The following is a 13,625-nucleotide window of genomic DNA, read 5'->3' on the forward strand; positions in this document are numbered from 1 at the left end:
AAAAAGCACAGTATTGTAGATCTGAGTCAAAGCACCATTACAGAGCAGGATTCCTAAGGGTTGCCTTTGTGCATGAAACTTGGTCCAAAGGGATTGCTGGGGGACAAACAAAAACACAGTTGCACAAATAAATATGTAGTTACAAATTGTAGTAAGTTCTCTAAAGGAGAAAGGTACAAGGTGCTATGAGAATGTTTAATGGGGGCAACTGAATTTAGATTGTATGGTTAGGCATGGGAAAAGCATGGAGTTTGTAGCTGCTGGCCATAACTGTTAAAGATACAATGGTATTGACTCATGTACACATGTACATAGGTGAAGTCTCTAGTTTCAGAGGGTGTGGACTCACCTGTTACTACCATATGGTTATGGCAAAGTTACATAACCTAGTGTCTGAAAGGACAGTAAGTCATGCTATAGTTCTTATGATTTAGGTAGTAAAGCCTCTTTAGGAGTGACACTTTATTTATTTATTATTATTATTTTTTGTGGTACGTGGGCCTCTCACTGTTGTGGCCTCTCCTGTTGCAGAGCACAGGCTCCGGCCCAGTGGCTCCACGGCATGTGGGATCTTCCCAGACCGGGGCACGAACCCATGTCCCCTGCAATAGCAGGCGGACTCTCAACCACTGCGCCACCAGGGAAGCCCCAGGAGTGACACTTTAATAATGCTGTTGTTTTGTGTCTTTATACCTCCTTAAGAAAACAGTAGAGGAAATGTATATGGTATACAGAAGAGAATATTTAGTGAGAATAGTGGTTGGCTTTCAGATCAAATAGGAAAAGATATTATTTCTTTTGGAGTAGTCACGTTAATTCACTTATTGTTCAGTTATATAAACAACTCTGTGATGGTTTTCAGGTGAGGCTTTAGATTTTGTTGTTAAAGTTGGTAGCACAGGACAAAGACATATACTTTGACATTAGTGAATTGATATATTTGTGAGCAAAGTGAAGATTTGTATTTTTAGACTATCTTTGTAATTGCTTTAAAACTTTAATAATTTAAAATGCATTTTGAACATTTTTTAACCATCAAAGTATTTTGCTAATTTTCCAAAAAAGGACAAATGTAAGACTACCATCATCACTGAAATTATTTTTCCATTTATCTTGGATATCATCACAAGCTAATCATAACTTTAAAATGCTAGTATAATATGTTGGAAAATGTGTTATAAAACTTAAACTGTGTTTTTTTCTTCCTATTTAAAACATTTTACAGGTTGCTTTTACAAAAACTTTTGTTCAGCATTATGCTTTCATTATGAAAACACTGAAGAAAAGTCATGAATCAGACACAATGTCTAACAGAATTGTGCATATTAGTGTTCAGTTGTTCAGCAATGAGGAGCTAGCCAGACAGGTAACAGAAGAATGTCAGCTGCTGGATATTATGGTCACTGTGCTGTTATACATGATGGAAAGTTGCCTTATTAAAAGTGAGCTACAAGGTAAACTCAGAATTATTTTCACTAGTTTTATAAGTATACTTTGTATAACTAATCTTAAAAACTCCCTTTATACTTAAAAATAGCTTTTAAAAATATTATAAAATAATACGTTTATTAAAGAAAATTTTTTAAAAATTTCAGCAAAATTTAAAGAAAAACTTTAAAATCACCTATAGTTTTGTTATTAACAAATAACTTAATATTAACAAATATTTTGGGATATTTCTTTTCTGTCTTTTTGTGTGATGTGAGTATATTTATAGATGTGAATATGTACTTTAAAATATGCTATCAAGTGTACACATCAAGAACATGTTCTTTCATGATTGCAGGTAGTAATATCATATGACTTTACCATTATTTAACCATTTTCTTATTAATTAGATATGTTTCTGTTTTTTTAATCATGAATTTGTTACTGTCAGCTTTAGACATTTTATATGCATATACTTTTATAATTTAAAAGTTGGAATAAATCTTGCCTTTTATATGTTCCTTTAGTGTGATCTTTAATTTTCTTCCTTTATGCTTCCTCAAATTGCCATAACATTTCTAGGAATTCCTCCCATTCTTATTTCTTTGTGGTCTTTCATCTTGACTTCACCTCCTTGTAATAATTTATATTATTTGAGTATTTGCTCTGTACTAGGCTCTGTGTTAATACTATTTATATGTTGTCTCAATTAAGCTTCTGAACAACTCTCTAGATTGGCGTTATTATTATTTCCACTTTAAAGATGAGTAAATTGAAGGTTAGAGAAATTAAGTCATTTGCTGTAGATTATATAGTTAGTAGGTGACAGAGCCAAGAAGGACTTTATATCTCCTGATGTCAGAATCTTTGTTCTTAGCCACAATACAGCCAGGCCAACATTAATAGGACTGTGTCTTCACTTGTTGACACTTGGAGCTAAACTTAAAAAATAACAACAAATAATGCCTCAAATTAAATCTTAGGACCTTTCCATTCTCTGTGGATGGGAGATCTTATACATGAGACTTGCCTTCTACTGTTGTCTCCTTTTGCATATCAGCTCCTATTTTCTCTTTATACTGATAGTCTGCCTATTATCAGATGCAATACCATAGCCTGAAAATTTATATAAGACTCAGTGCAGGGCATGATGCCTTATATATAATAATAGCTTGCTAATAATTATGACGGCTACCATCTTTCGAGCACGTACTGTATACCATGCTTTTTTTCAGTACTTTACATGTATTATCTGATTTATCAGTAATTCTGGGGAGTAGATATTGTTTTTTCCATTTTATAGATGAGGCATTTGTGGTTTAAGAAGTTGAAAAGTCAGTGATCTATGGTTTTATAGCTGTAAGTGGTAAAGCTAGGTGTCTAACCCGTACTCTGACCCACTGAGTAACTCTGCCTTCCCATTGTAGGTATAGGGGGAGAATAATACATTATTTACATTGAACAGTATACCTCTTTACCTTTTTAAAAGAAAAATTAAAAGCTGCTTTGTATTGTACTTTTTCTGTCTTTGTGTAGGATGACCTTTTCTTTCTTAGAGATTTAGCTACGTATATTACTTTCTCTTTTCTTTTTTGAAATAGTGTCTATCATTCAGCTATATCAGTGATATTCTTATGTGTAGAATTATATAATTAGAAAAGGACTTTTCACAAGTATAGTATTTTTAATTTATAAACTGGAAAACTTTAAAAAATTAGAAGTATCTACTCTTTTGAAAAGAATCTTGAGTCTATTTTCTTGACTAAGTAGTTTAGCTATGCTTATTTTATATGGTTTGCATTTCAGAGGAGAATGTTTGGGAGGAAGATGTATATGAGTCTGCCTCCCACTTTTTTCTATAGGCATCTTTCCTGAGAGAGTTTTTATGTTCATTTCCTTATCTTGCGGTCACTCATTAACCCACCTCAATCTAGTGTCTGCTTCCGTCATTCTATTGCTGTCTCCAAAATTGTCCATGACTCCAGTAGCCACATGTCCTACTTTCCCCAGAACAGCTCCAAGTTATGCCTGTTATTTTGACATCATTTTTCATACAGTCCTTTTTACTCTCAAAAGTGTCCCTGTTTATATGATAAATTATATGGTCATCCTTTCTATGACTACATGATAAGGAAGCCAGTGGCAACACTTTGGACCTTATCTTGCTTGATTACCATCATCATTTTATACTGTTGATTCTCTGTTCTTTGTGTGGCATGAAACTATTTTCTACTTGTTCTATCAGTGTTGGTGTTTCTTGGCACTTGGTCTTGCTGTCTCTGTGTTTCTCATTTTTCCCATATTTTCTGAAATCGTATTACATGGTCTTAGTTGCTTTCTACACATACTTCCTTCTAATGCAGTTAGTCTGTCCTGGAAATTCTTACACAAATTGAATTTTCCAAAAGCTAAATAGCTATAAGTAGCATTGCTAAGATCTTTAAATATAAATGTATTTTTTCTAGCAATAAATTACATTATTTCTAAGCCAAATCTAAAACTATCTTTAGCTCCTATGCTGTTTTTTTTCCTCTTTCAAAAGTAGCATAACATTTCATGTTACATACTTACTGGTTTTCTAAAAGCACCATATGTTTTCCCTGTTTTTACATGAAGAGTATTGGAATGAGCTTTAAATATATTGAACTAGCTACAGATATTACACAAGTTCTTTATACTTCTTACTTTGTAATAGCCCCTATCTAGCCTTTGTATACATTGTCATTAGACAATATTTGAAAATTTTGTCTACACTGTTAGTAAATGTAGGAGCTGATACAATGAGAATTCACATGGCCACAGCAATAGCTGAAGATTAATAGGAAAAAGCCTCTAGTAGTACGTGCTCCCTTCCTTATACTTTTACTTTGTTGTATTCATTTCTGCACTTTGTGATTCCAAATATAACTTATAACTTTCCATATCCCTGAAATTTTACAGTTTGTCTTATGCAACTGTCTGTTTAAAATGGAACTTAAAACCATGTGTTGTGGGACTTCCCTGGTGGCGCAGTGGTTAAGAGTCCACCTGCCAATGCAGGGGACACGGGTTCGAGCCCTGGTCAGGGAAGATCCCACATGCCGCAGAGTAACTAAGCCCATGTGCCGCAACTACTGAGCCTGCACTCTAGAGCCCGTAAGCCACAACTGCCGAGCCCTTGTGCCACAACTACTGAAGCCTGCGCACCTAGAGCCCATGCTCTGCAACAGGAGAAGCCACTGCAGTGAGAAGCCTGTGCACCGCAACAAAGATAGCACCCGCTCACTGCAACTAGAGAAAGCCCACGCAGCGACGAAGACCCAACACAGCAAAAGTAAATAAATTAAAAAAAGAGGGCTTCCCTGGTGGCGCAGTGGTTGAGAGTCAGCCTGCCGATGCAGGGGACACGTTCGTGCCCCGGTCTGGGAAGATCCCACATGCCACAGAGCGGCTGGGCCCGTGAGCCATGGCCGCTGAGCCTGTGCGTCCGGAGCCTGTGCTCTGCAACGGGAGAGGCCACAACAGTGAGAGGCCCATGTACCCGCGCCCCCCCACAAAAAAAAATGGTTAACTTTAAAAAAATAAAAGAAGGAATAAAGTTTAAGAAAAACCAAACCAAACCGTGTGTTGCATAACTATAGGAATGTCTGTAGTTGCTAATAATGCCAGATTGATCTTCTGTCCTGCATATCAAATTGTTTATTAAACTATATCCTTTGGATGTCTACAAGCACCTCAGACACACAGTGTCAACACCAAAAACCCATTCTGTCTCTGTCAAGCCTGCTTCTTTTCTATTGCATTTGTGCATGTGTGTGTATGTGTATATATGTATGTGTGTATTGGCACTCAAGTCGGTGTGTTGGTACCACTCTAACCATCTACAGAGTTGCCCAACCTAAAAACCTAGGAGTCATTTTTTTTTTTTTTTTTTTGCGGTACGCGGGCCTCTCACCGCTGTGGCCTCTCCCGTTGCAGAGCACAGGCTCCGGACGCACAGGCTCAGCGGCCATGGCTCACGGGCCCAGCCGCTCCGCGGCATGTGGGATCTTCCCGGACCGGGGCACGAACCCGCGTCCCCTGCATCGGCAGGCGGACTCTCAGCCACTGCGCCACCAGGGAAGCCCCTAGGAGTCATTTTTGACTTCTTACTCTTTGTAGAAATAGTGAACATCACCAGGTCTGTCATTTAAATCCTTCTGAATATCTTAGAATAGCCAATTCTTTTCATCTCTGCATCTTCATGCCAACACCATAGTTCAAGCCATTGCCATCTCTAGGCCTTCTACTCCTAGTCATCAGCACCCTCCTATATAGTCAGTCTCAACACTAAACATGTAGTCATGTCCTCTCTCTTAAAACCGCCTCTGTGGCTTGCCATTCTCTTCACATGAACTTGAAACTCCTGAAGCTGATTTATGAGGCCATCTAGACTCATTTGTGCCACCTATTCTCTGCATTCTTTGTCCCAGTAATTCCATCCTTTTTTATACTGCTTCCTCTACTTAGAACACCATTTCCTCTCCATCCCTAGTTTATTTGGTTAATCCCAATTTCTGCTTCCTTCTGTAAATCTCAGTTAAACATCACTTCCTCAGGAAACTCTTTTCCTAAATTGTACACCAGCTTTATTTGTTCTTATGACTTCTTGTACTTTTCCTATTACAGACCTTACCACACTCTGTCTTCTTAGATATTAACCTCAGTGGAGAGAGAGAATGTATAAATCTTGATTTATTTATCGCTTTATTTTCAGAGTTTACTAGATTACCTGACCCTCAGTAGGAGCTCAGTAAATATTTGTGGATGAGTGAATATCATTTAACACTGAACCATTGCTCTCTCTGTATCTATATTTGGAAAAGTATCAGTTGGATAAAAATAGAAGTTCTAATCATTTTATTTCATAAAAGATTCCAAGGTATTTTTCACAAGAACAGTAGTAGTTAAAGCAGTGTCAGGAAAATAGTGGTTTTGATTAATTATGTTCTGCTTATTCATCTTCTGATTTCAATTAAATAGAACAGTGATTCTCAATGTTTTAAAAAATTAAAAATCCCAGCATCCCTAGGCACTGTCCCATCAGTATCAGGTGCTCACCAACTCACAGTGGCAGTAGTTGTCAGAGGGGGCGTTTCTGAATCTCAGGTGTGGGTAATTTATAAAAGCTCCCTTATCCCCACTTCCTCATTCAGTTATACCCTCTCTCATCCTGTTGTGGGTCCTGTTCTTATGTCTTGTTAAATTTGAGTTGGGTAAAGTAATTTCATGGGCTGAAACCTAAATTTAATTTATGGAAATAAGAAGTGCAGTAGAAGCCCTCTTCACTGATGAGTTTGACTATGAGGTGGTTATTTGAAAAGTTGGTTAAAGTGAGGCATTGTTAAAAAATGATACATATGTATCTTAAACAGTGGATTTTAACTTAAACCACAGAAATGTATGTTTGTTCTCCAACCTTTTAATTTTGGGCAAAGCAGTTGTAAGGTATGGTTTTCTTTATTGGAGTTCTCCCTCGTCCTTCTTGTATATACCACATCTGTAAAGCAGCATCTGTGATTTTCATTTTCAGTTTCTTTAAAGTAGAGTAAGAACATAAAGATTTTCATGAAGCAATCTGAGTGTAAAATCCTTCTAGACTTTTGTGATTTTTCTCCTCCAAGATTTTCTTAGGCACTTTTATTGTCTTTCAAAAGCGTATGATCCAGTTTTTGTTGTACCTCTATTTATGCATTCATATTTTATCAGATTATGTATTTGTAACTTAAATTTTATAATTATAGTAAAAAGAACAATTAGTATGAACAGAAGCAAAAACAGACTCTGGGTAAGCTTATACCTTGGGGCTTGTGTACTAGGGAATAGGCTACAAGCTTTGAGCATTCTGTGTATTATGGGTATTAGTGTGTTTTACAGTGGGAATGGGGGGCTTATTTGTCCAGTGAATCAGTTAAGCTGGAATAGGTCAAGAGAGCTAATGCATACATGCTATAACTTCTAATAGTAAAGTTTTTGTACAAACCTAATCCTCCCCATCTCCTCCTTCCAGCAATGTATTTAAACTTTGAGGATTTTTTTTTAAAGCTTAAGAGATTTATGTGTGTTTTTTGTTGTTTCATTTTTGAAATACTGTGTTAAAAATTGTTTTTACATGTCCTTTGAATAGAAGAAAGCAATTAAATATATATCATTTAAGTCATACAGATTTGATTGAAAAGATAGAATGAGATTAATCTAGGGATAAAAACATTTTATTGATTAGAACTGAAAATATTGCATTATATCATTAAAATCAAGAAAATAATAAGGTTTCATAAACATGTAACTTAATATCATGTAATATGTTAGACATGTGGTAATAATTATTACAATGATGTGCTAAGTGTTATGTTAGCATTTCATTTAATTCCCTTAAGATATGTGTCTTTTTCTGTTTTACAGATGAGGAAATTGATTCAGAGCTATATAATATACCTAAAGCCATTTAGTTATTAAATGGCAGGCTGGAGTTTGAATTTAGGTGACTCTGATTCTAAAATGTATAGTCTGTATCATTGGTGAAACTATTTTTGTAAACTAATTTTTTTTGTGTGTGTCTATTTTAGATGAAGAAAATAGTTTACATGTGGTAGTGAATTGTGGAGAAGCATTACTGAAGAATAACACTTATTGGCCTCTTGTCAGTGATTTTATTAATATCCTTTCTCATCAAAGTGTGGCTAAGAGATTTTTGGAGGACCATGGTTTGTTAGTGACATGGATGAACTTTGTATCTTTCTTTCAAGGTATCAATTTCAGATTTTTTCTTCATTTTTTTTTTAGTTTACAAAATGCCTAATGTTAAACTGTCAAACACTAATTAAAAGATAATAGCACATCAGTCAGTTACATGTGAAATGTCTCATTTTAATTAATTGATATTTGTAAGTATTTTGATAAAGTGTTCTCATACATATCAGAGTTATGAAGAAGGTCAAACTATTACATAGGAAATAGGAGTGTAATTTTTAAAAGCATTTGAAAGCATTAATCTAGAAATTTCTCATCTATTCTCCAAGAAAGACTCATAATACTTTCATAAAAATTTCAACCGGCATCAGTTAAAATAGTTTTGACTTTATTTAATATATTCAATTATATAAGAAAGAGACAGTTCACAGAGTGTTTCTAAGAAAACGTTTATAAAGAATTCCAAAAGGACCAGGTTATTTTATTTTTAATAATTTATTAATTTCTATACATATTGTGTCATTATGCCATTTGTGTGCATTAAAATGTGTTTGGTACTTGGAAGTATTTTACTTGATTTTTAATATGGGTGTTTATTTCCATTTGGCAAGGTTTATATCTGTTTTAATTTTTGCAAGGTATGAACTTAAATAAGCGAGAACTAAATGAGCATGTGGAATTTGAATCTCAGACCTACTATGCTGCCTTTGCTGCTGAACTTGAGGCCTGTGCACAGCCAATGTGGGGACTCTTATCACATTGTAAAGTTAGGGTATGTTTTGTTAATTTCTGTGTTTACCTGTAAAATAATTATTTAAGAAAATTATGTGTGAAAACATTGATTTGTTTACTTGTGTGTAATAATATGCAGTGTTTAATTCTGAATTCACCTTTGTGAAAGTTGACCTGAGACAGTTAATTGTCTCTAAAATAGAAATGGGACAGCAAAGCCTGCTCTTCCTCACAGGGTTATTATGAGACTCTCTTATATATATTCTTTAAATGTATGTGTTCCTTTAAGTGGATCTCTATTTTCTTTTTTTTTTTGAATTTTATTTTATTTATTTTTTCATACAGCAGGTTCTTATTAGTTATCTATTTTATACATATCAGTGTATATATGTCAGTCCCAATCTCCCAGTTCATCCCACCACCACCACCGCCCGCCACTTTCCCCCCTTGGTGTCTGAGGATTTCTTTTTTCTCTCATGACTCCAGCTTTCTCTAAATGCAGATGCTTCATAACTTTGTTACAGTCTAGCCAGGTTGAAATTCACAACAGCTCTGGTTATTCATGTAGATCTCCTTATAGGTACATGAATTTTCTCAGGTTCCTAAACTATTTAAAAACATTTGTCTGTGCTGTGTTCTTTATGTCATTTTATGTATGGTGTTTTAAATGATGCAGTTATCCAATATAGAAACCTCCCCTTGCTGTACCAGCTGTGTTCAAGCTATAATCAGATACCGTGAATTTTCTCTCATACCAGAAATGTCTCGCTACCACTTCTTTCCTCTGTCTTAATTTATTTCTTTATATTTTTAAAATCTGGGTTGTTTCTTAACTGGTTTTCCTGCCTCTAGATTCTTCCTACTGTAATTTTTCCTAATACCGAAGTTACTGCTAAGCTCTGTGCTTATCTCTCCTTTGCTTAAAAATCATTCAAGTTCTTACGTCTATAGGATAATGTCCATATTTCCTATAGAGGCATTTAAGACCTTCTACAATTTGCCCTCAACTTGTTTATCGTAATTCACCTTCCTATACCCCGTCTACCTCCATGCCTTCATTGGATTGATTACCATTCCTCAACATGCAATTCCTTTCTTGATTCCAGTGGCTTTGTTCAAGTTAGTCCCTTTTCTGACAAATGAGCTCATTCTTCCTGCTTAGTCCAGTGCTTCTCTTATATGAGAATCATCTGGGAAGCTTGCAAAATACATGTGCCTGAGGCTCACTGTCAGAGATTTTGGTTTGTTTGATGTGCAGTAGGACTTTGGCAGCAATTCTAACTGGAATGAAGAACAATTAGTGTGAGCTCTTCAAAAATTGTACTCATAAGACTCAGCTGATATGTAATCTGCTCATTTAAATTCTTTCATATTTATGATTCCAGTCTCTGTTTTTATAGTACCTCATTTGTAGCATTTATCAAAAAAACTGTCATCTAATATGAGATTCGTTTGTTCATTCAAAAAAGTATCTGTTGAATGCTATTCTATGCCAGATGCTATCTAGATGCTCGGGTTTTTGGTGTCAAACCAAATAGATGTGGTTTTTGCTCTCATGGAGCAGTCTAATAGGAGAGATAGACATTAAGTAAGTAAGCACACAGGTTTATTTTGTAAGCTTTTGTAAGTGTTCTACAGGAAAATATCAGATTGCTATGAGAGTAATGAGTGTGGAGGCTGGTTACGTTTGAGGATCAGGGAAGGCCTTTCTGAAGAATATATGAAGTATAAAAGTGGGGTTAGTGGTGGGAATAGGGGAGATAGTATGGAATAACCTACCTCCAGTAGGAAAGTGATTGGTCATATTAAGGAGTTTGTGGCTGGAGCCACAGAACAAGATGGAGTTGGAGAGATAGGCAGGTATTGTATTATTTATGCAGGTTCTTATAGAACATGTTAATGAGCCTTAGATTTAATTTTAAGGACAAGCCAGTGAATATTTTAAAGTAGGGGTTTGATGTGATCAGATTTACATTTAAAAGATCATTCTGTTTGCTGGAAAGACTGGATTGAGGGGAGCGTGGGGAGCATCATGACTAGTAGCAAATAGACCAATTAAGATGCTGTGATAATAATCTAGGAAATTCAGGTTTGAAGTTCAAGGTGCATTAAAGGTGCATTTTGGATATTGAAGATGTATTTTGAAGGTAGAACTAAAAGCCTTGGTGATGGATTGTATGTTATTGATGAGTGAAATAGATTTTTGGGTAACTATGTATGGAGGTAATTTTACAGAGGTGAAAAAGATCGATAGAAAAGGTTTAGAGAGATCAGAGTTAGTTTTAGATATGTTAAGTTTGAGATGCCTCTGAAACATCCAAGTGGAAATAGTGAATAGTCAGTTGGATATATGAGTTTTGTGCTCAAAAGAGAGATCTGGACTAGGGTTATAAATTTTAGACCCTTGGGAATAAAAATGGCATTTATTGCCAGGGGATGGGATCACATCAAATAGGGGGAGAAGAGAAACGGACCTTGAAGAAAAAACTAACATTTAGACATCAGAGAGGGAGAGGAGAAAAACCAGAAGAATGCAACATCATATAAGCCAACAGAAAAGATGGTGATTTAGGAGGGAGGATTGATATGATGTTGATATGAAAAGGTCAGTATTTTAGGAGGATTATTCTGACAACTGTGTTTAGGATGATTTTGGATTATAAGGCCAGGGCTATGTTTATGTGATAATGAGAAATCATTGTTTTCAGGCAGTAGTTTATTTTTCAGTTTGGAAGGCCAGGATTGCAATGTGTTATGGTTTTCTTAATCTAAGAAGTGAAGACAACAGAGAGAAAACGAGCTCATATTGTTCTGGTAGTATCTGAGAGTAGTTTCTTAGCTAAAGGAGCATCTAGTTCCTAGATAAGACGTTCTCTTGATGAGAGCCTACACTATGCCAGACATTGTTCTTTACATTATATTGCTTACATTATGTTCGTATCTAATCTTCATAACATCTCTTATAAAGTAGATAGTATCATCCCTTTCTTTCAGAGGTTAAATAATTTGCTTACATTTACACAGCTGCAAGTGGAAGCTTGAGTTTGAAAACAAATCCATCTGATTTCAGAACCAGTGCCCTTTATCACTTTGCTATAATTGTCTCTTAAGCAAGACTGTCTGGAGCTTTTTAGCAGCAGTGTTGTCAGGTTTTAGAAATGTAAACTAGAAGAAAGACTATTATTTTAAGTAAAACAAAGCTATTGCTTTATGTTTATGTTCTCTAATTATAAAATATAAAACTAAAGGATTAGCAATAGAAAAAAGGAACTTCACCTGATAGCTTACTTTCTTTGTCTGATTGCCCTATATGCTATTTGGTTCTTGAAAATGCTAAGGGATAGTTAAACAAGTTATACTAGATTAATAACAGATAGCTTGGATAAAGGGATGGCACATTTCTAGAATTTTACTAATTTTTGCTTTCTGAACAGAACAAATAAGCTGTAAAATCTCCATCTAGTGGCAACTTTACGTTACTGCAGGCTTGACAGAAGTTAAGCCTGGCTGTGAATCTTTGGCGCGCTTAAGTAGTACTTGTCAGATATAGTGCTAGACTGTGACATAGAGCATTTTATGTACATTATTTCATTTGCTTCTTCATAACAGTACTAGGAGGTAGGTAGTATTATGCCCATTTTTACGTATGGAGAAACTGAAACTCATAAAATTCAAGTAATTTCCTCAAGGTCATAAAACTAGTAAGTCATGCATACTGAATTTTGGGAGGTGGGTATGATAGTGATGGGGAGGTGGGAGAGATGATCTGAACATGATTATTAAGTATGCTATATTTAGGAATGGAATTAATTGGTCACCTTTTTGAAGACTCTTGATATATCTACTTTTCAAATTGTTCTCCAGAAGAGTTTATCAGTTTACACTTGTGTAAAGAGGATATAGTGGTGTCCCTTTACTCAAACCTTTGATTAAATAGGAAAACATTTGGTTTTAAATGTTTCTTTATACACGAGTTATCTACAACTTTAGTTTGGTTATGACACATTATTTATGGTAACTTAAAGTGTCATTACGTTTTCTTCAGTAAGAGATAGGGAACAGGATGTATAAAATAATATTTTGAGAAGGATAAATCTCATATAGGATAGATTAAAACAGGGTGAGACTGTTGGCAGGGAAACTAGTTAAGTGATATTTTGTCTGAATGATATCAGAAATAGGAGGAAATGGAAGTGAACCTACATGACAATATTGAGGAAGAATTAACAGGATATGGAGACTGAGCTGGGTGAAGGAGAAGTAAATCTCAGAAAGAAAGAGATGATAATATCTACTTCATAAGAGATGCTATATTAATTAATTAACTAATTAATTTTGGGCCACATCCCTTGGCTTGCAGGATCTTAGTTTCCCCACTAGGGATCAAACCCACATCCTTGGCAGTGAAAGCACAGTCTTTTTTTTTTTACATCTTTATTGGACTATAATTGATTAACAATGGTGTGTTAGTTTCTGCTTTATAACATAATGGATCAGTTATACATATACATGTGTTTCCATATCCCTTCCCTCTTGCGTCTCCCTCCCACCCTCCCTATCCCACCCCTCCAGGCGGTCACAAAGCACCGAGCTGATCTCCCTGTGCTATGCGGCTGCTTCGCACTAGCTATCTACCTTACGTTTGGTAGGAAAGCACAGAGTCTTAACCGCTGGACCGCCAGGGAAGTCCCTAGAGATGCTATTTTTAGATATGGATGTGAGGCTTGTAGTTTTTTTTTTTTTTTGCGGTATGAGGG

At 35.5% G+C, this 13,625-nt stretch overlaps 1 protein-coding gene across 1 annotated transcript in view; it reads left to right on the forward strand.

The window, feature by feature from the left end:
- The window catches only part of UBR3 (ubiquitin protein ligase E3 component n-recognin 3), a gene marked incomplete at both ends in the record, with an annotated part of 236,220 nt that overhangs the window by 75,435 nt on the left and 147,160 nt on the right, over positions 1 to 13,625 (forward strand). The window contains 3 exon segments of the mRNA XM_079709824.1: positions 1,226 to 1,454; positions 8,013 to 8,192; positions 8,775 to 8,908. Of these exon segments, the coding sequence (XP_079565950.1) occupies positions 1,226 to 1,454; positions 8,013 to 8,192; positions 8,775 to 8,908 (543 nt within the window).

Source organism: Hyperoodon ampullatus (genome assembly GCF_949752795.1).
Source record: "Hyperoodon ampullatus genome assembly, chromosome: 8".
NCBI lineage: Eukaryota > Metazoa > Chordata > Mammalia > Artiodactyla > Ziphiidae > Hyperoodon > Hyperoodon ampullatus.